This window comes from Lichenostomus cassidix, chromosome 3 (assembly GCF_008360975.1).
Source record: "Lichenostomus cassidix isolate B80296 chromosome 3, HeHo_3.0, whole genome shotgun sequence".
Classification (NCBI taxonomy): Eukaryota; Metazoa; Chordata; class Aves; order Passeriformes; family Meliphagidae; genus Lichenostomus; species Lichenostomus cassidix.
In genome coordinates this window covers 49,528,353-49,551,428 of record NC_139483.1, presented here as the reverse complement: position 1 = coordinate 49,551,428, position 23,076 = coordinate 49,528,353, and the positions used below count along the sequence as shown (strand labels likewise).

Here is a 23,076-nt window from a genome sequence, read left to right as displayed (position 1 = left end):
TGGTGTTTACTTTTGAAAAACTCTATTGAGTTTCCAAAAATCCAAGGGGGAAACATTTGCCATCCCTGGGATGAGCAACAGGCAGGGGATTAGTCTCTCCTGCTATCACTAATTATGTGTAAACGCTTGGTTTTGGGGATTTATAATGAGATCTCAGGAGATGGGTTCTGCTATTGCTAATTGCTACTACTCAATGGAATGGGAAGATTGGTTCAGACATCTGTAGTAGGGAAGCTGCAAAGCACTGCAGAGCTGGACATGAAATTAAGGAGTGATGCTGTGTGCAGTCCCTTGAGCTCACGGGAGTTTGATCAAAGGTGATCAAACTCATGATCAGACTCATGATCAAAGGTGAAGGCCCTGACTCCAAAGCAAAGCACGAGCATGATGTTCTCCCTGATGAAATCCAGACCAGATCTCATTTCCCGGTGATGGGACCAGAGCAGCTGCAGCACAGGGACAAGGTTTCTTTCTCCAGCTTCCTAAGCACAGCCAGTGCAGCAGGCTTACCTGTCCCTTCCCAGCCACCAGGTAAAGCCCTTCGTGGTGATAACAGTCAGCTATTCCACATTCCATGTCTGAAAACATCGCTGAGGTTTGTAGCAGATGTGTGTGCCTGCCACTGGAAGCAGCAGGGCAGGCTAAGCTCAGCACTTGCTCTTGTCCACCACCCTCATTCTTACAAACAGATGGGCCTCCCGTACAAGTCATGTCTCAGTTGCATTTAGCTAACAAAAGCAACAATCAAAATCTCCTGCAAAGAATAATGTGGATTAGAGTCTCGTCCAGTGTGCTGGAAGGCTCATTTGCATTCCTGGTCCAGGGATTCCCCTGTTTTCCATTTTGTGAAAGGACCCTCTCCCCAGTGTCTTTCTGTCCCTAAGACAAGAGAGCTAAAAGGCTTTTGTAGATGGGGGAAAGTAGAAGATCATGTTCATCACATCTCATTTATACATAATTCCTACACACCATACACTTCTGCCACAATTATCATTCAATTCATTCCTCTCCAGAAAAATACACCACTGGTCTCCGTGGTTGCCCTGTTTATCATCTCTGGCTGTGGGAGCTGGTATCTGCCAGGTGCAAGGACAATGGCTGGCTATTCATTTCTCTGCACCAGCTGTTACCCTCAGCAGGCACCCAGTCTGGGTCCTGCTGGTAACAACCCTGTTATGGCTGCTGCTGCTGCAACTTTGATTTTATTTCAAGAGGTAATCCCAAATGATTGTTCTGAGAACATGCCTGAGTATAGTGAGGGATAAGTGTATTTTATGGAAAGACATGTTCCAGGCTTTAAATCTGTCATAGAATAACTCATAGTTCTGAACTTTTAGGATTTTTTCCCCCAGACTCATGGGAGATGTTGACTTGTACAGTCAGAAAATGCCAGGTGGTAAATCACTCACCTGTTATCAGCATCCACCAAATTCTGTGTTACAGCAAATGGATCAAATCGTGACTTAAGGCACCAATGATAGCAGTCATGAGACCAGTGCCTGATAAAGAAATGTGTGGATGCCAAAAAAGAGCCTACAGTATATATCAGCCCTACAAAGATCCTGAAGCCAACAGGGAGCCCATTCTGTTGGGTCTGCTGGTGACCACAGGACTTGGTCTGCACCCAGGCACCTGAGAGGTCTTATGCTGCTTCTGGCTTTTTACTACATGAGAGGAGAGGAGAGGAGAGGGAGAGGGAGAGGGAGGAGAGGAGGGAGGAGGAGGAGAGGGAGGAGGAGGAGGGAGGAGAGGAGGGAGGAAGGAGAGGAGAGAGAAGGAGAAGAGGGGAGGAGAGGAGAGGAGAGGAGAGGAGAGGAGAGGAGAGGAGAGGAGAGGAGAGGAGAGGAGAGGAGAGGAGAGGAGAGGAGAGGAGAGGAGAGGAGAGGAGAGGAGAGGAGAGGAGAGGAGAGGAGAGGAGAGGAGTTCATAATGAACTGATGGCATAGGAAAGAAGAGAAAATATGTCATGAGGCCTCTGAAATCTGGACTAAGGATCCAGGTCCCCAGTCATTTGCTTTCAGAAGCATGAAAGCAATCATTTCCCATTTTTTTTTAAAAAAAGCAAACAAGACTCTGGGTTTCAGGGAAATTCTGGCTATGGTTTCAAGTTCTGCTGTTCACCAAAACATTAAATATGAGGTTTTTTAAAATGACTTTGAACAAGATGTGTTGTAATAAATGAAGATATATAATTTGCAGCTGTATGAAAACAAGCTAAAAAAAAGAGAAATTAAACTCAGAAAATATTTGCTTAGCCTTGATTATATCAGTCACAGATGTCTTCCAACTAATTGTCTTTAAATTAATAATTTTCAACTAATTGCTTTACTTCCAAATCTTTTTCATTATTATTAAATAGAGAAAAACCTACTCATAGCTATGTCTGTTAAATTTTCCTCCCCCTCATTCTCAGCTAAGTCTGTTACAGTATCAGTCAAAATTCCACATTCAAGAATGTACTTTCTGCCTCTGAAGATCTCTGCTCACTTCCCTCCAGATGAGAAAAGGGAATTTGCCTGTACTTTGACCTTTCTCTTTCTACTAATCTAACTTGGATCAGTAGATGCCAAAGCAGCTTAGTTATTTCATATTTTCCCAGTTTTATCTGCCAATAGTGCCTCATTCTTTGTATAGACTCAGGTCTGAAGAATAGTACATTTTGTTCTTTTACAGGGCAACAGAACAAGACAAATGGGATGCTGTAAACACAGTACTGAAACCCATGAATAAATGAAGCAGCAAGCTTTGAGAGAGGTCACTCAGAAATAGCTTCAATTCCAACAGATTCTGTATTAGTGACTCAAGATTGTGTACATAGCCAATTAACCCATCATTTCATGCTGAGACACAGGGATGGGGACTGCTGGATATTTTTTGTGAATATTGACTTTCCTTACAGGAGCTCTGCCTTCTCTTCCCAGCAATTCCACACATTTATGGATGATGTTGAGCAAATCATTCTCTCTAGTTTAAAATCTCACATTAATTAGAATAAGGACCATGACATGGCAGTTCTTTGTAAAATTTCTTGAAATCCACAGCTAAAATCAAGCCTTACACTGAAAAAATCAATGGCATTATGCATTTACAGAGCAACTTCTCAGAATGCCCTCCTGAAATTACACAAAAATGTATACAGTAATTCAGGAGTGTTCTAGTTAGATGAAGCTGTTTGAAAAGGCCATATTTCCGGTTCAAGGGCAATTTTTTTTCTCTTTTTCATTTTCAGCTTTGGCCCAGATCATATCAAACATAGAAATCATTAATATTTCCCGCAAATGGCAAGTTCCAAGGGAAAAAAATAATCCGAAAAACCAAGGAAGGATGGCTTCCAAGAGAAATTATATTCCCAAGTGAATCCTGAATTATAGACAATGGATGCCTCAGGCGGGGGGTAAGGAGGAAAATAAAATTATTCTTGCAGGATGCCTGAAGAGAACCAAGAGAACCTTGTGTATTTAAATTAGTGTTTCTTTTCTCTTTGTGTTTTAACCTCAATGCTTAGCCAAAATTCAAGGTTCTGTAGTAATTTTCTGTTAGGAAGAGTAATGATAAGAGAGGCATGTGTTTTTGACACAACTCCACTTGTTTACAAACAATATACAAAACTTTACTTCCTTGAGCAAGGCAAAGCCAGCAAGCTGGAGACAGCTTCCCCGAAGGGGGTCCGGCATGGCCGAGCGCCAGCACTCGGAACAGCAAGATCCCAGGAGATTTTCCCAGCACCATCTTCCCTGTGCTTATTCACACCTTAGCTTATGCTTGGCTTGACCTCCTCCCTCTTGGGTCCCCCTGGGCTGCTTGCATGGAGACACAATCCAGGCAGTGGATGCTGCAGGGGGAGGCTTCTCTCAAAGTCCCTGCTGCTGGGCAGAGCATCAAACTAACAGAGGCCACCTCAGATAATTTCAGTGAAAAGTTGAAAAAAAGGTTACAGGGCAATCTGAAAACTCAGAGAAGATAAGGTGAGAGAAGGCCCAGTGTACTTGCTTCTCCACAGAAAAATACTTTTATTATGAGGGTATTTGTTACACTGGGCCTGGCTGCTGCTTTGAACATCTGAGGTTTGTAATTTTCAGGAGCAGACTCCATTAGGTAACAATTCGGTACACTTCTTCCACAAGAAATATTTGGGGTGACTTGGGCAAGATGAGGATGGGTAAAGGTGATAAATAACACAAAAGTGGTACACAAATGCCATCAGCATCTCCATTTGGCACAGCCTTCGCCTTTCCTGTCACAAGCTGAAAGATCTCCCTTGCTGTAAGAAGTCTTTTTCAACCTCCAAAGCGAAAGTGGGTTGGATATCACAGAGTTTCACACCAGGAGACATGCATGAGCTCACTGTAAATGATAATAATGAAATTGTAGCATATATGTAATTTCCAGCAGAAAAAAACCAATCTGCTACCAGCCACAAAGGAGAAACTAGAAAAAAAATTGAGAAGTCTTTTTCATTCTCTAATTTGCCATCATTCTTTGATATCTCTGAGGAAAACTGGGGGCTCTGGGGCAGTTCATTTAGGTGCCTTCTCTGTTTTCTCTAGTATAGGCCTCTGCATTGCAGAAAAGGGAAGCTGGTACTGGAACCACAAGGTCTAGCAATTCTAGTGAATTCATATGAAATTTGTGGAGTATAGCTCCAGGTACATGATGAAAAGGGCGGAAAGTGTGAAGGTGATATTTAGTCTTTGGAAATACTGAGAAGAGATGAAGAGTCTTGGAAGAGCTGAGCTTTTTTTTTCCCCCTAAATTCCCTTATCTCCAATCTGAGAGTAGGTCCCTCAGGTACTGAGTTTAAATTTAGATTGCAGTGTTGTTTACTACTCTGTTACAGAAGTCAGATAGATTTAATGTCCAGACCTGTAAATCCTTTGCAGTGATAGAGGGGAAAAAAATGAAGTCACAGAGTGAAGACCAGTTAATGGAAGCAGATGGAAAAATGGCCTGTGGGGTGTTCCCACTGACTGCTGTGCTGATTTATATTGTTGTCATCACACACTTTTTGTATTATTTCTCATTATACTCAAAGAATATTGTTACAATTAGACTGAAATTTGTCTTCATGGGAGGTTTTGCCCAGACAAGGACAAATATGATGTTCCTGGGCAATCTGTAATGCCATTGGCCACGTGTGACTTTCAGCTCACATCCACTGGATCTTCACCACCATGCACAGGGCCAGCTCAGAATCTGGGGAATGACTGACAACAGGATTTCAAAACACCCATACCTGCACTAAGCCTTCAGATAAAAGACAAGCAACCACCTTTGTGTGGAACCGAGGAAGGGAAAATCCAGGCACCTCCCTCCATGGTTCAGGAGGAGTTGGAAGCAGCTGCTCCTGCTGGGGTTCATGCTCATGCTGCTGGGGGTGGTGTGCGCTCACATTGCAACTAATCACACTCTGTACATCACACTGCAAAAACCAAGACAAATTAATCATCATTTCACCTTGCCAAGTAAGTAAATACTAAAACATTCATCTTGCATACAGGAAAAATGAGTCATCAAGCTGTGACAGAGAGAGCTGGGGCTGGTGCCAGGACCAGGAAATAGCAATCCAAGCTCTCCAGTGTGCTAGCTTTCATCCTGCTCCCCTCAGGCAGCACAACTGATCTCTGCTGGAGTTAGACTCAAGCTAACTCCTCTGGAACAGGGGAACATGGCAGCCCACCTGCCATGGAATCCCTCAGACCTTCTCTGTGAGGAGCACATCGCACTTCCTAACTTTTGGGTACTTGTAGCTTATTCTTTGCGGAGAGGAAACGAGAAACGCCATGCAGTTGTTCTAGGGGGTTCTGATTGCTTCTATAATAGCAAAATAGCAGGCACAAAAAATAACAGTGACAAGCTCTGAAAGACCAGCTAATGTTTCACTTCCATCTAATTTTCAAAATTTCCTATGTGTGCATCCAAAACTAAGATGAAGATTAAAATATTCTCATTAAAAAATAAAAGCAACAGCCTAGGCTTTCCTTAATCTCAGAGGCATCACAGTGAGATCATCACAGATCCGATAGCTGACTATTTTTTTCAAAGGCAGGCCAACACAGACTTCTTGCTCCTGTTGTTATAGCACAGTTCATCCTACAGATTCTCTGCTTATGGGACCATGACATTGCCTGTCTTGATATAAGCATGCAGTACGGTTCAGTTTGCAGACTTTTCCTCTCACTACAGGACAAAGAAAGAAAACATAATAAATAAATAAATAAATAAATTTTAAAACCTTCAAATTTAGCAGAGAATATAAGATACTTGGACAAACCTAGTGCTCTGGGGGAGCTGACATTTGGTTTTCCCTTCTAACACATCAGTAATTCTCTGTGACTATAAAAGAACTATGTGGTTTGGCTTGTTTGTTCTCAGGGTTGTTGCTGAAATCCCCTAGCTGCATACTTAGGAAGGAATCCTTTTATCAAGAAGTTTTGCACTTTGCACCACAAGTATTGTATGTGGCTGCTACAGCCCCTTATTGTAGCCTTGAATGGGACTGACTGTAGTGATGTGGCAGCAATGAGCTGACAGCAGAATTTAGCTCCAGTCTGATGAGATAGGACAAACACACAGATTTTGGCACTTCCATTCAGGTGAGCTAATAGCAAGAGCTAGCTCTCTGTGGACCTTACTAGCTCACAAGCAAAACCCTGGTGATCTGAAATACCAGCAGGGACTCCAGTTGTATGAATAAACAAAAGTGTGGTAGAGCGAAAGGAATATGAGGAAAAGAATTTTAACCAACTGGAGGAGTCCATCTACACACAGAACCAGCATGAGTGAAGGTGGTATTTATGTGCACAAGGACAGAGGGGACAGGTTTTGTGTGTGCTCCAAGCTGGTTAGGGAAGGCAATAAGCTCTGCCCTTTTCTTTCCAGAAAGTGAAAGGATAACTCGTTCTGCATTAAAAAAAAAAAAAAACAAAACAAAACAAAAAAAAAAAAACCAAAAAAACCCAACAAAACAAAACCAAAAAAAAAACCCCAAAACCCAACAAACAACAAAAACCCAGGAGAATTGCCACACTGGACTGTTCTTACTCCACCTGTGCAAATACTTTTGTATCCATTGGCAACAAATCTGGAAGGCCCATCTGTTTCCAGCCAACACATGAACACCCACTGATCCCACCTCACATGCTCTTACTCTGTGTCCCCTCATTTCACCAGATCATAGAAAGGAAGGGGGAGGGAGAAATCCAATGGTTCTACTCTAATCCTTGAATGTAGCTTTGGATCTGCTTTGTATGGTCTCAGAGCCACCCCCTTGTCTATATAAACAATATCCCATGCTGAACAGGAGATTCCATACAGCCCGTGGAGAAGAAAAAGGAGAGAAAGGATAGTGAGAAACAGTCTTTAGTTTAGGGAAATATAATAATGGCAGAGTTTGCATTTTATGCCAAAAAAAATCCCACCAGTTTCTTGCCTTTCTTTTATGAAACCTTGCTGAATTTGAGAGGCAAAGTGTAATTTTACAGACTGACGCATTTAGCTGACTAGCAGAGCAAAAAAACTTAGGAAATACCTTTCACATTCAAAGGTACAAAATAATACATCTTTTGGTTAGTATCAGCCTGGTTTTCTACATGCCTAGGATTTAAATGTAAATCTCTGCCAAGCATAAGGAGTTTTTAGAAGTGTTAATCACTTAGCCGTTTTTACAGTGTGTGAAGTGATTTGAAGTCATTGGGGAACATTAATACATTGTGGAGAGAGTTCCAGGTTAGAAAGCTGCAGTTTGCAGCACTGCTAAGACATATACATCACTTCAGCTGTGGTGGAATGTGATGATTTGAAGCCATTGGAAATGGAAAAAAGACATGATCTTGAAAGATTCAAACCACTTTGAATATGTTGAGCCCCATCCTACGGCTCTGATTGAGACATTTTCAACAAACATCAAAGTACAAGCTGCAAAATTAAGTACTTTCTTCTGGAAAACTTCCAATAAAACTTACCCTTTCTAGCTCTGCATATGTTTGGAAATACAGACTTTAATCATACAGTGGTTTGCACTTGATGTAATCACCTGCTGTTGTGCAAACTGAGCTCAAACACCTTTTCTGATCTAGTAATATTGTACATAATTTTGCCATCTTTGTGAAATGCAAAGCCACAGTGGAAGAATGCTTTGTTCTGCAAGGGGAAAGAAGTTGGAGAGACAAAATTCTTGCTTCCACAAGACTGCTGCAATAAGCAGGGAAAAAAATGTTGAAAGATGAAGAACACACACACAATTGTGTAACTTACATAAAATGGAAGTGGAAAAAGAGGGGGAGCACAGTGGCTTCATTCCTATGAGCAACATCAGCCAGAGACTAGGAAAACACCATCATCTTTACCATCTTGTCCTCTAACCTTGATTGTAGGCAGTCTTGAGGACTGCAGGGAAAACACAGCTTGCATCCAGTTTGCATGTTATTTATGCAAGACTTGCACTGTCTGAGATCTAGTACCGTGCTAATAGGAAATGTTAAGAAAGGAAATCTCTAGAAAGGGATTTAGGAACAAACAGCTGTCAATTGGTGATGCTCAGTAAGATGTCATTAGTGACACGGGATCAGACGGGATGTGTTTAAAGATTACACTTGCTTCTAAAAGCCATTGTGTATCCACAGAAAAAAAAGAATAAAACACATTTCTAAGTTTACCAAATTTTTAAGCACACAAAAATCATTCTTCTGAAGAAGTTTCCCTGCCTTTTGTCGTGACTTAGTTCAGCAGTAAGCACGATATGAGAGAGCAAACTGAACTTGTATGTGCAGGTTGTGAGGAGTTACATATTTAGCTTGATTAGTTTTTGCTATTGCAAAAGACATCTGACCTTTTCTGGAGGAGCTCAGTCTCTGCCTTTGCCTCGTAGCAAGCCTTTGCAAGTCTGGAGTGGGGAGTGGTGGCACGGGCACTGCCTGCCTCCCATGCAGCTCCATCCAAGCTTGGATGATAAACAGCGTTTTTCAGGTTGCTACAGTCCTTCTGCCATCTGCATTTGCCCACCAATACCCTGCCAAAATAATGGAGCACAAGCCCTTTGTGAAGGGCTAAGAACAACTCATACATGGATTTAGAGTGAGACCCTGCTTATCTGTCTTTCTCATGAAGACCTTGTATGTAGAAATGCTTATCAACATGGAGACAATGCTTATCAATAAGTATATATGTTCATCATACAGCACTTACATTATATGCTTTAGAATGAGGTTAAACACTCTGGAATTATAAATGGATCTTCCATGGAGCTTTTATTTGGATCCTAGTGTATGTACAATGGAAAATAACCCTTAATTAAATGTTACCCTTTCTTTTTTTCACAGGGATCTTGTCATACAGGAAGAACAGTGATGAGAAAAAGAATCAAGACTGGGAATTAATGAGGCTCCTTGCTTCATTTGCTCTACCATGCAGGAAATGAAACTTCTGCAAAAAATAAAAGGCAGAAGACTTTCTAAAGGAGAGAGCATATCTTTTGGAATAAATCAAGTGAATACTACAAAATGAAACCCTGTCACTGCTGCACACATCCTCCCTGACCATAACCACAGCTCCCTCAGTCTTTTCCATGAATGGTGAATTGACAGTTTAGACATGCCAGGGTGAAAAAGAAATGTCTGGGTCAGTATAACATGGGCCAACATTAGAGTACCTAGCAGCTCTGGAAATCAGAAAAGACCAAAATTTTTCAAGAAGAGGAAGGTCCAGAAACATCATGGGACACCAAGTAGGATTAGGTACATCTTAATATCCTAACTCTACATGATAAGATATAGTTATTGCATTATAGAAAATGTGTATTTGGCAAAATTCCCCTTGGGACAATTTTTAAAGTCCATTCCAACACATGAAACACTCAAATTCTCATGAAGACCAGTTACTCTCCTTGAAAACAACATCAGAAAGTACTTCCCCAATTTTTGTTCCCACTTTCCCTGATACATTAAATGACTTCATTTCAGAAGTGAGATAAGAAGGAGTGTTAGAAGGAATCAACTAAAATTCATCTGAGTAATGATACTGCCCAGGAGGCTGCTGTGCATCAAGGAATCAATCATCCATTCCACAGCAAACCTGAGCAGCCCCAGGCCTGTGCTGTGCCATGTTGCACATCCAGCACAGCCTTCAGCCTCGGCTGTACTGCACAGATTGACCCCTTGACCATGGGACAAATTTGGCCACCTGATTATTAAGAGAGGAGCCTGTGGGCAGCTCCCACTTGATACCATCAATTACACCATCCCATCTGGCCTTGCCCTCATCTGAAAGTGCAGCGAGAAGCTCTTGTGCAAACATCCTTCAGGAAAAGAGTTGTTTCTTTTAAGGAAATTATTTACTAACTCAAAGGAACATAAAGGAAGAACATTTCCTTAGAAGGATCTGCCCTAACAAAATACATATGGGGCGTGTCTGATGCTGTGCAATCTGAAGGGACATAAGAATCACTTACTGTGTTTCTCTTTAGTCTCTTATTGAAATGGCTATTTTATTAATCTACTTGTTGGCCATTCTTTCTAATATCCAGAAAGAGCCCTGCACTGTCTTTGTCTCCATCTCTCTCTCATCACTGCAACTCAGTGCAAAACAATGTCTTACATGGATTTTAAAAAACTTTTTGCTGTAATAGTGGCAAACAAAGTCTGACAAGAAAAATATTTGGAAAGCAACTAAACAAGACTCTAGATGATACTGTCATTTGCACCATTACCTCAGTAAAACAGATGTTCCAGTCAGGACTGGGTTAGTGGTGTGTAACTGGACAAATTCAAAGGAACAATACTTGCTGTGGAGATTTTCCACGAAAAAGCCCTGGTGCTACCTGGAAAGCCACAGGGACAGGATCTGTGATCAGATGCCTTAATGAGAATTTTTTCTGGGATTTATGGGCTAAGAATTCAAAAGGTCATCTTGTCTACCCATTATGCAAAGATGGAGATATTTTGCAGTATAATAGGTAGGCTTATGTTGCTTGGGCATACGCTAGAGATACAAACTAAACCAAAAACCAAAGAGATACCTGTAATATGGACTGCTGGTGTTATAGAGGCACAAATTCACACTTTACCTTCTCCAACAAGGGCAGAGGCAGTCACCCTGTTGGATAGTCACCCCAAAAGGCACATCTGAGGGGTGGGAGGTGGAGGCCATCATGCCCATCCCTCAGACAATGGACCTCCAGGTGAGGAGGAGCTACATGGCCACATCCATGGTAGAGACAACAGAGTCTCTGGAGCAGAGCCTCTTCTCATAACCATGGGCAAGACTGGGGCAGAGCACCCACTGGAACTTCAGGTTTTCTCAGAAGTTTCATCCTGGCTTTATCCCCCAGGATTGCTTCCTTCTGGCAACCAGGTGACCAGAACACCCAGCAACACCTGTACCTCCCCAGTGAACCTTTAAACCTGAAACACATCTCATGCCAGGTATATTTTTTTAAACAGTAATGGTAATGGGTTAAGATGGTAATATAAACCTTTCTCGTGAGACAAATGTGTTTAGAGTATGATTTCATGTCTAAGCTGTGGCCTTGGTACCATTTGGTTTAATGGTGTGGTAGCCCCAGCTACTGTGGTTGTGAAGCCACAGGACCATGATGTTATGCCTGAATTGCTCACACAGTACCTGTGCTGAGGATGGGAATGTGCATAAATAGTGCAGTAATAACACTCATGATTTTCACACTGATGGCTTCTTTGCTTCTACAGCCACAGCCTAATACATGGCTTGATTTTATAGGAACTGCCCCAATGACTTCTAGATGTTTGCAAAAATAAAGGTTCTATTAAATACAGAAACATTCTGAGAAATTTGATGTAAAAAATGTATTTCTTTCATGGCCTCACCTTAGCCATACAATACCCTCAAGATTTTAGATTTAATGAAAACATTACCCTTGTACTGCAGACAGCAGCTTGAAAATATGACCAAAAAAGTAAGGAAGGCAAAGGAAAAGCACCTCAAGCATTCTTTAAAAAAGAACTTTACAAAATCTAATTTTTGCATCAGCCTCTTGATATTCTTGCAGCCTGACTCATAAAATGCTGAGTGTGTGTGGGCGAGGCAGAGTGGGAGTGAAGGGATGGCGCTGCCGTTTAAAAAAATTATTATAAATAGATAAAATGCCAACTGTCTGCATTTTACCCTCAAGACATCATTAACTGGCCAAGATTATTGCCATCGTCTGTAACTAACAATGCAAAGATGATTAGTTTTGTTTCTTAAATTTAAAGGAGAGTGTCATGCGACTTGACAGCAACACAGGCAACTTGCAAGGAACAGCTCAAGTCAGGAGTTTTCTAGACAGTTTTTGTGATGTTTCTTTTTTTGTTCAAAACACAGCAATTTAAAATATGTGCTTGCATAATCACAAGCAGTCTGGATTGCTGTACAGCAAAAATTCGCAGTATCACTTAGTTTGCACTGTTTATACCGTTTACTCCCTCTTGCTTCTGCTGACACGAACTGGGTTTGTTTTCTTTTCTGCAGAAGTGTTTCACCCCTGGCTGTCACCACCACAACATCCTGCTGGTGCGCAGGCTGCAGACCGCAGAGAGGAAGGTTTGACTTTTACATCCAAATGCAAACCCTGCTGTCTTTGGCCACTGTAAAAATGTAGGGGAAGCACGTTGTGTGCAGGTCTAAACTTAGTAAAGGCAGTGGGACTGTGGTATTGACATGTTTTAACCTTTCATTTTCTGGGCCACATTTTGTTATACTTTTAAGACAAGATGTGTTCAGTAATGTCAACAAAGCTGTCAAGACCTCTAGTAGGGGGCACAGCTATGAATGGGGTCCCCAGCATGATTGGGAGCTCTTTTTTCTCACTATGTAAGATGTTGTGTTTGAGAGGGAATCAAGCTGATGTGTGCTACAAACTTAGGGGTACCTTCCAACTTGAAATATTCAATGACTTTACAAACTGCCAAAAGTGTTCATAGAGAAGAAAACAATTCTGAGAAGTCACACAACAGCAGTTCTCTGCTATCAGGCCAGCTGGCTGGGTGTGCTCGAGTGGAACACAATGCAAATGTAAGCACACAGGAGCATTGTTTTCCACAACACAAAGACACAGGTTAGGGAATCCCACTCTTGTCTCTAAGCAAACCATTCTCGGTGTTGCTTGACACAGAAGCACAGACTAACTTCCCAAAGAGCTTGAGGCACAGTTTTTCAGACAGCAATTTCTCTTTGCCTGATTACATGTTTTTGGCACATCACATGCCATGCAGGGGCCTGGCAACAACCTGCGCCCACCCAGTGCTGATGCTCCCACCCCCTTCAGGTCAGAACCATTCATCAGGACCAGAAAAGGTGGCTTAGAGGATATTTAAGGAGCAAATTACAGACATTTTTGTATAAAGCTAAGCACTACTCAGTGTTCCTGCTTCCCAGCACACATCCTGGGGGGCTTTAGGCATGTCCTGATTCCCTGTGGTCATGCGTCTCAGACAGGCACTTTGGTATTCAGTGGAGACAAGGTGTCAATGCCTCTGGGTATAGGGAGGTTTGCATGATTTTAGGTTTCCAGCAAAGTTTTCCAGTCAAACCTTAGGTGCCTGTGGACTTGGAGCTACCAGGGTACCTTGCAAATGTCACATACTTGAATTTAAATATTCCAATGCCACTGAAGTTACCTGCAACACAATTATTTCCATGTTTGTATCTTGACATCTGTGTGAACTGCTACATAGTGCTGAAGTCCTAATGAATGATGGTTTATCTTCAACTGCTATTCATTTTCTGCTTTTTTTCCCTAAGAAAACTGAAAGCAGACTTCCAAGAAAATCATACTGTGTTTCAAAATGCAAGTTTATAAAGGAAGCCTTTTAGAACATTAGCTGCAGAGACAGAGCAAGGCCTCTTGACTAATAAAGACCAGGCAGTAATATGTCCTCTATTACCAAAACTTCACAAATTACCTAATTCTGCAAGGTACAGACTATCAGTTTTACTAACATGATCCTCTGTGGCATTTAACAGACTTAGCAAAGACCAGAAAATGCACATCATTATATTCGCATTCAACCAAAATTATCATTTTACATTTCAACCAAAAACATTTTACATTGTTTCCCCACTGAGAAAAAATAGTCAGGTTGTGAGTACCTGTTGTACCAATAAGTATGCATAACATGCATATACAATTACATTTACAATTACATTACCATTGTCCTCTCTGGAGAACAGCTATAAGCATGGCAAGGTGGCAGCAAAACCCTTAGTGTCACGCAGCTTACAGTGGTTATACAGGAAGAAGCTCCAAAAAGGAGCAAAGTCATGGACATAATGCTGCTATATTTGTGAAAATGCTGTACTGGAAAATGCTCAGGTCTGTCTCTAAGCATTTCTCTGAAAGGAGTTTTGATCTTGATCTGATCTGACAAGAGTCAGGAGAGCGTTTGTAGGTCGAACTACTCCCTCTCTAGGTTAGCAGGCTGGTATTTGAGGCACTCAGGTGCTCTGGCAGAGATAAGAATAATCTGCACTGACATCTAGGCTACACCACAAGATAATGCTGCTTCTGCTGCTTTATTCAAAATACATGCCAGCAGACCGGCTTTGGCTGCTTAAATATGCACTGCAGTGCATTTGGGGCTAAAGCTGTACTCAGAGTGGCAGAACTAAACTGAACTGCCACCCTCAGGAAAACTTTATTGGAATAGTTTCACATTAAGCAGTTTATGTAACTAGATGTTAAAAACACTGCTTTCTAGAAACACTGTCAAGCACTTATCCTCAAATAACCCATTCGACTTATTTTTAAACCAGAGGTAACTGGAAATCTTGACCATACAGATTCCTGGAAATCATTGCACTGGAGCAGCTCTTCAACCTGCTCTTGATTTTCTTTAAGAATGCCGTTTCAGATCAAAATGCTGAAAATATCTTGCCTTGGAAATCAAATCCTTAGGAGATTGTAAACTGGTATGGGTTTTGGTGCTGAGAAAAAAGGCAGATTACATGAATTTTGCAAAATTAGTGACTTTGTCAGTTTCCAAAAGAAACACGCAGGGCTTTTTTTAACCTCTCTAAAGCATGATTCCCATAATACAATTATCAGAAAAAGGATTTTCAAGTAATGATGAACATAAATTATGCTGCAGACTGTGGAACAAACCTTTAGGACTGTTTTTTATACTAGGTGGAGATGACACAACGACGTGATTAAAGGTTAGTGTTTTGATATGGAGCCATAAGGCCAGTCCTGTGACAATCATTGATTCATGTTGTGTCATCTTAGCAAAGGCTCTGCAACTGTTTAAACATACTTAATATTCCACCCTTCTGGAGTAGAGGAGAATCTCAGCCTATTTCTAAAACATGCAACTAATTTAAAATAAAACCACTAAGTATCAGTGCAATATAATAAGTTTTCAGTATGTAAGAACTTCCGGCTCCTCTTCCTCTTGTTCCTTCCTTCAAGTGTTTTTTTGTGGCAAAGCTATTACACAGATATGAATGGCAAAAGTGACATTGCTGTCACCAAGAGAAAACCCTTGAAGCAGAAAGAATACCTCCAGCAAAGCTTTGGAGGGGACATGAGAAACAAGCAAAACACAACATCCATTTTTAAAATTCACTCCAACATGAAAGGCACACAGAAGATAGCATTGCATGTATTTCAACCCTTGCTTTGCTCATGCTCCCAGCAAAAGAAAAAAAACCCACAAACTATGCTTACAAGAGAAATAGCTGCAAAGTTTAAGATGTCACCACTTCTCACAAGAGGTTATGCAGACCTGCACCTCAGCACCTTCACAGCTTAGTTAAATCTCCTTTGAAAAGCGTATTTATCTCCAGTCACTGAGCTTTATACAGAAACAGCTGAGATGAATGAGTGCAAGTGCACACACTCCATTCCATCAGCTACTCTGATAATTCCAGCTGAAGACATGCACTGGTGACATCTTAAATTGTACCTGTTAGATTTCCTGGAGCTCATCTAACCTCTCTTCAAGGTTCCACCATGCTCTCAGATCTATGAAGATGGAGACTGAATTAGCCAAGCTAATCTCCCACCGTTATCACAGGCAGGTAACAGCCCTACCGATAGCTCTTGCACTGTGGTCAAAAATCTCTGATTCTTCCTACTTCCCCAGAGTCAGAATTACTTGCTGTTTTAGAATCACTGGTGCTTCTGACTGACCTGCAAACTTCCTTCTGACCCATAGCTGGCAAGATCATATACCCATTGCAGAGGAGTGCTGTTGTACTACTGTTTATAGAAACAGGTAATGCCTCCCTCCAGCTTTCTATGATTATGTGAAGTGCTCCAGGAACTACATCTCATGTCCAGGCCATTTGCTGTGGCAATTATTTCCTCAACAGATGTGTGATCTCATGCATTGGAAGAGATACTAGTATTTGATTTTCTCTGAAAAAAAAAATTCAGAAAGTCAACAGTGCTTGTATACAACCTGAAGTGAAAATTCTACACAATTCTGAGGCCAGTAGGTACTGGATTAAACTTTGCACTGGGGGCAAATTCTTGGATATACATCCTTGTTCCAGTTGTTCCTCTCTGGCCTTCAGAAGCAGACAGAAAATGAAACTCAACTGCCCCAGGCAGTACACATCACATTCTTCTCTGATTCTTACAGATTTATTTTAATTCCAGATTTCTCTGTCTCTTTCTACATGGTGCTCCCAGAAGCCCTGAGCACTTTTATCAGTATTGTTTAGATAAATCTAAAATAAGAGAGACAGAAAGGTTTCTTTATAGTCCTGTCTCAGATCCAACTCAGCACTGAGCCTTACATTTACTTGTTTGGTTGTTCTGGTTTCACTAAATTTTCAAGGCTGAGCCCCTCAGTGCTTAAAAACCTGTCATGAGCATGTACAAAGAGCTACTTCCAGGCTAGAGTAGGTTGGTGCTCTCTGTACCAAAACTGGCATCTCAGACAAACACAAAGCACTTGGTATCTGTCAGCATACTCAGGCTATTCTGTGACCCCAGACAATCCAGACTCAGGCTTGCAGCAAAATAGAAGCAGAAGAAAAAAACAGCTGTGGTTATCTGGTAACACAGAGCTGTCTGGTCTCACCCCTCTGGCAGAAGGCCTGGGTCTGTCCCCCTTCTTTCTGCCTGTGGAGCACAGGGGTGCAGGCACTTGCCAGCTCAGCTCTGGCAGCAGAAGTGCTGCACCACAGTGACAGAGCACTGGAGCCAGGAAGCTGCGCTGAGCTCCTGCTCTGCTCCTCCACTCCAGCTGGCTTCGACCCAGACAGCTCAAGTTTCTCTGCGTATCACTTCCCTGCTCTCCAGATTCTGGGGCCAGCTCAGGCAGAGGCAGCCCAGATCTGTTTGCACACAGGATCTAAGTTGTTTTCCTGTTGCACAAAGCAGAGCAAAACAAGCTGAAAGGGGTAGCAGCTGGAACTACACAGCTTTGTAGAGATTCTATAACCACGGACGCATTTGCTGGATCTGGAAATGAGGAGATGCTTTTCAAGCACTTTGCACTTGTAAAAGGCTGCTAAGGGAAATTCACCCACCCTGCAACTTTAAGAGCTGCAGCTGTGGAGTGTAAGCACAGAGCAGTAAGCAGTTTGCTTACCCATGGCTGCTTTCCTCAGGCAGCAACACTTTCTCTCTACTGAAGGGTACATTTCTACCTGATAAAAAGAACTGGCAGTAAGCTAGAAAACAAACAGAAGGGCTATTTTCTTCCCCTCCCCTCCCACTTTCTGCCTGGAGAGATTTAGAGAAAGTAGGACTTCTCTAAAAATAAAGGAAAATAATCACAATCTGAAGCTGCTATACTAACTTCCGGTTAACACTGCATGACAGCATTCAGGGAGCTCCTCACCCACTTCCTTCAAAAGTCAAGAGGACAAGAAAATGAAAGCATATGATAGTGCCACAGATGAATGAGGTACATTTAACATTCATGTCTTTTTGTGCACAATCCGGTCAATCTGAAGGGCAGTCATTCTTCTATTAAATCACACTGCAAAATTATTTCTCCCTGTCATGCTTCCTGAACGGTTGCCTAAATATACTCCTTGCAGGAATTCAGCTTGCTTTCATTGAAGATTGCAAATAAAAAAAGAAACCAAAGCAGTAAGAATAACACAAATTTAAGTATGTGCTTTTATTTTATACTTTCATGGCACATCTTCATTTGTAAACATTAAATTACCGGTCCCCTTCTTCATGTTGAAAATAACCACCAGACATTTGAGAGAATTACCTGAGATTAAAAAAAAAAAAAAAAAAGAGAGAGAGAGAGAGAAAGAAAAAAAAAACCTGGCATCTTTTACATTACTCACATACAGTACCATTTTAGGAAGACTTACAAAAGGGAATGTTTTCCAAAATAGGACCATTTTCTTTTGACTATAAAGATATACAAAATACATCAAAACCTTAGAATGATCAGCCTTATTAAGAGGATGTGGCAAATCACTGTTTCAAACAATTCCATTAATGCATAGCTGAAACACTGCATCAGTTCTGCAGCAGCATGATGTCCACATTGTCATGAACACCTTGTAGAAGTAGCTCTCCTTGGTAAGTGACAATCTTCCGTCGTTTTGCTGCCTTAAGAGTTCCCACCAAGGCTTCAAAGAGATTGGCACACTTTTCATCAGCAAACAGCACACCAAATTTCACGCTCACTTGTCCATCAGCATCTAAATAAATGACATAATGTTGATTTTCTTCAAGTTAGGAGATTACTGGGGAAATAAAGTGACACACAGAACACTGAAGGTAAACCCCACTGTGTTTCCCAATTTTTTTGGGATCATATTATGAATGCTGGTGATAAACAGTAAGCAGAACTCCTGCCTGGTATAACTTTGCCTTTCCTTCCAGAGACTCATATCAAGGATCACATATTGCTGTATTTACTTTTACTGATGACTTTCTGAAACCTATTACAAGCACAGGCTATTGAATCTCTTCACAGTCTTTGGAGAATATTAGTTTTAAATAATTAAAATCCTAGAATCCTAGAACATCTCAAATTGGAGGAGACCCATAAGGATCAAGTCCAACTCCGTGCTCCTGCTACCTAAATCTAAACCATAGATTAAATTATTTTTTTCACTTTTTTTTTCATTCATTAGTATTTGAGGTTCACATTGAAAAGGCTGCAATGTGAATTTTCACACAAAGCAAGAATTTTAAAATATATGGTAAATGTAGGTTATTTCTAAAAAGCAGATGCAGTCACACAAAATGCAAAATGTACATATCCGTTTAGGTTTTGAAAAACAAGTGGAACTGAACAAATGGCATCAGAACTGACACATAGGAGCAGATAGCACATCTAAAAACTGCATAAGTATTTGTAAAGAAAGAAGAGTTTTAGCAATGAAAAACAGTCTTAAGAGAAAACAGTACCTTCTAAGCAAGTTTAAGGAAGATTGGAACTACACGTATACCTCCTGGATCAGTTTTAGGCATACAGACCAATTTCTTCCAAATAATAAGATCATGGACAGAATTGAAAATTATAACTTTTGAATTACAGAAGTTACCAAGGAAGGAGGTGGAAGGAGAAGGTGAAACTTTCTTCTGTGGTGACTGTAGTGAGTATTGAAAGTCTAAAGAAAAGGTGAATCTTGCAGTTGATTCAGGGAGCAGAATTCCAGGCCTACATCCTCTCTGCTGCAGAAACTTAAATGTTTATATCGGAACTACTTAAAAGGATGGAACACAGACAGTACCATACAGTCCAACATTAAGTTTATATGCAGTTTTTCAGTCACCTGGGTCTGCTTATTTAAATTTGCCAAGTTCATAGGTTGACATGACATGACTACATCTGTATGATATGCATGCATGATGACATGTATGTACATACATGCATCTATAACATGACTACACCTGTACAGAGATATTACAACACTTACTTTTGGTTCCCAGCCGCCGAATCTCCTCAACTAAGAGGCCAATTTCATGTTCCACATTCATTGTGGTCTAAAAGTAAAATAAATTTTTACAAAGTTATTAGGAATCCTGTAAATCCTTTGCACCATTCTGGCATGTTCTCAGTTCTTTAGGAATGTCACAACACTTCACAAATCCCAGTAGCCTGGAGATGCATGACTACAGGATAATCTAGGATTTTAGTCTTGAGCCTCTGCACCCCCACATTTGATGGGAACAGAACAGAAATTACAATCTTGTTACATTCTGTACACAAATATAAGGAGCCAATCTCAAAATATGAATGTGGGAAGGTCAAGGAAGAGGAGGGTTGTTTGATTTAAAGCATGAGCTTAAGCTACCACAGAATCAGAGCAACTTGTTAACATCACAGGTCTTCAGGGGCTTTCCAACTTTCTACTGATGGCCTCAATTAAAATGGAGCATCTGCCTTTAAATTTCTCTCTGGGATACGTGGTAAATTTGGTTTTTTAAACCACACCACAGCTTTCCACATATGCTGGGAAGATATTGCAGACATCCTGCTGGTTACAGACACACATGGTGTCTGAAAGGACAGCAGCTCCTGCACACCTGCTACTGAGAGCAGAACTGATCCCAGCTATGCAAGTGACCTTAGGCAGTTGACATTTTTGCCACTCACAGTGATCCTGAGAATCTACTACAATGCCAACATATCCTGGGCACCTCTTTGCCGTGAAAAACAGCAATTTTCACCAATGTACACCAATGCCTTGCAACAGTTTAGCCATATGCAGCTCAGCATATGGCAACACTACAGTCACACAATATCTGGCTACAAAGCATCCAAGGTTAGTAACTGCAGACACCTCAAAAGTGTTTGATGATGTATGCTCTGCAAAGCAGCATCAACACAATGAAACCTTTAGATGTTGAACTCCTTAAGTAAAAACTGGCATTAAGGTAAGCCAAGAAACAGCATCACAGACAAAGCTAAGCATCAAATGCAGTGTCCACAGGTGCCAACAATGCAGCCTGGAACAAAAGCCATTGAGAGCTTCTGGAGCTGACAGCCGGCTAAAAGGGGCTCAGTGAGCACTAAGACCCACTCTGTTGTTCAAGAATCCAGGATTTCTGCACTAGTATATAAGTGGAGGTAAAAAATTGACATCTGAATGCATCGCAAATGCTTCCTAAGAGAAAAGCTTCCCCTCCTTCCTTTTTTTATTGAGTTGAAATAGGCAAGAGTGACATAGTTCCACCTCCTGACCCCTTACGATTTATCCGAGGCAAAAAAACCCTTTGCAACAGCGTCTGATTTTCAGATCCAAAACTCACACGCATGCTAAAAAACCTTTTAGCATGCAAAACTGAACAAGCTTAATTATCAGCATGAGTTTTGGGCAAAGCCCCAACCAAACCACATGGTGACAGCAACTCTGCAGTGGATATCAGCAGACCGACAGGTGACATTGCAACTGGATGCACGGCCATGGGACCACTGCTGCAAAGGGCAGGGCAGCAAGGCTGCACAGCTGCAATTGCCTTAGGTGAATTCTACAAACTTCTGGATTTTGTTTGACTCGGCACTAAATAGATCAAGTTAGCAAGAAAAATATGACCCATCTATTAGAAAGCTTGCACTCTCATTATTTGTCAGACTGCCAGTTTTGATATTGGTCATCACAACAGCATCAACTACTCTTTAAAGATGTTCTTCTCACTTTAAAGGCTCTTTTTTAACTTTCAGCTCTTTAAATTCACGTTAATTTCTAGTTATTTTCATACATGTACACCATCAATACAAACAGCACTATTTAGAATGAAAAAAGTTACATTCTACGTTATTAAGACTCTTGAGATCAGAGAACCGAGGCTGAGCAAGCAGTAGGGACGCTCGGTATTTCAAAGCTTAAATATTTGCTTTATACTGTCATCTACACAAAACACCAACTATCAAAAGCGCACGCCAACTATTAGACTCTTAATATTTCTGATACCACTACACTGCTGCAAGGCAGTACGTGGTACGGAAACTAAACTTCTCCTTATTTGGTGGAAACGCGCCGAGCCGCTGCGAGCACACACACACACACGCACATCTGTCACCCACCGCGCCGATCTGTCCCCGTGCAGCACTGATGGCTCCGCGGCAGCACCGCGCCGGGAGGCAGAGCGCGGTCCTTTCGCACAGCCCGGCGGGCTCCGAGTGCCGCCGCCTGCGCAGGGAGCACCGGGAAGCGGCCCCGCCCGGCCAGCGGCAGCCGCACCAGCTGCCCGGACAGCGCCTCTGCCCGCGGCGCGCAGGGAAAGGAAGGAAGAAAGGAAGGAAGGCTCCCCGGGGCGGAGGGAGGGAAGGAAGGACGGCCGGCTGCCCCCGAGCCGCTCCCGCTCGTCGCCACTCACCCGCTGCTGCCGCCGCCGCCGCTGTGGCCGCTCGGAGCCGAGAGGCAGCCGGGGCGCCGGGCGGGGCCGGGGCAGGCGAGGGGCGGGCGGAGATAGCTCTGGGCCGGGGCAGGCGAGGGGCGGGCGGCGATAGCTCTGCCCCGCGGGGCCGCACCGCACCGCACCGCCTCCCGCGCTGCGCTCCCACCGCCCCGGGGCGGCGCTCCCGGCCATCTTGCGCTCTGCCGGTGAGGGATGCCGGAGGGGCTGCCTGGTGGTGCTCTGCTCCGCCCTGTCCTGCCGGGACACCTGTCCCCGTGCCGTGCCAGGGTTAGATTCTTCCCGCGGCAAGGGCCTTAGTGAGTTTGTTGGGTAAAACGCCTTCCAAGGCTGCCTTTTCAGCAGCTCCCCCTCTGCCAGTGGGTCAGCTTTCAATAATTCACCGTGTTGCTTCAGTCACTTTCCGCGCCGTACCATGCTCCATACTCCCCACCTCTGCTGGCTTCCCCGGGGGACATCATACCACATCCCCACATTTATTTTCTCCTAGAAAACCAGTTCTGTTTACAAAGAAAATGAACGAGCTAGGTTAACACCATTTTCCGTCGATAAAGTTTTGCAATGTTTCTGTGTTTCCGTTCAGTACCCGTGTCCTTGCGCTCTACGCTGCAGAAAGAATGCAATTTAATTTTTTCGGTCTTCACTACTACTCTCGTCTCTCCTGCTTCCTCTTCCCCTCACAGAAACGTTGGCGTTCTCTCTCAAGGACTCAAGCATTTCAGCTGAGAGCTGCATTAACTCCTACAAAGCAATGTAGCTGCCGCCAACCCCCAGTC

General features: G+C 42.4%; 1 protein-coding gene across 2 annotated transcripts; it reads right to left on the bottom strand.

Moving 5' to 3' along the window:
• Window positions 1-18,074: 18,074 nt before the first annotated feature.
• ABRACL (ABRA C-terminal like) lies at window positions 18,075-22,414 on the bottom strand. 2 transcript variants are annotated; one of them, XM_085055702.1, is made up of 3 exons: window positions 22,262-22,414; window positions 19,858-19,924; window positions 18,075-18,630 (listed from the first exon to the last, which is right to left on the bottom strand). In XM_085055702.1, exons 2-3 carry the CDS (start codon window positions 19,916-19,918, stop codon window positions 18,446-18,448), a joined length of 246 nt encoding a protein of 81 aa, XP_084911828.1. In that variant the 5' UTR covers window positions 19,919-19,924; window positions 22,262-22,414; the 3' UTR covers window positions 18,075-18,445. The 2 variants fall into 2 exon arrangements, with proteins under 2 accessions (XP_084911828.1, XP_084911829.1); XM_085055703.1 differs by lacking the exon at window positions 22,262-22,414 and adding an exon at window positions 21,969-22,097.
• Window positions 22,415-23,076: the final 662 nt, after the last annotated feature.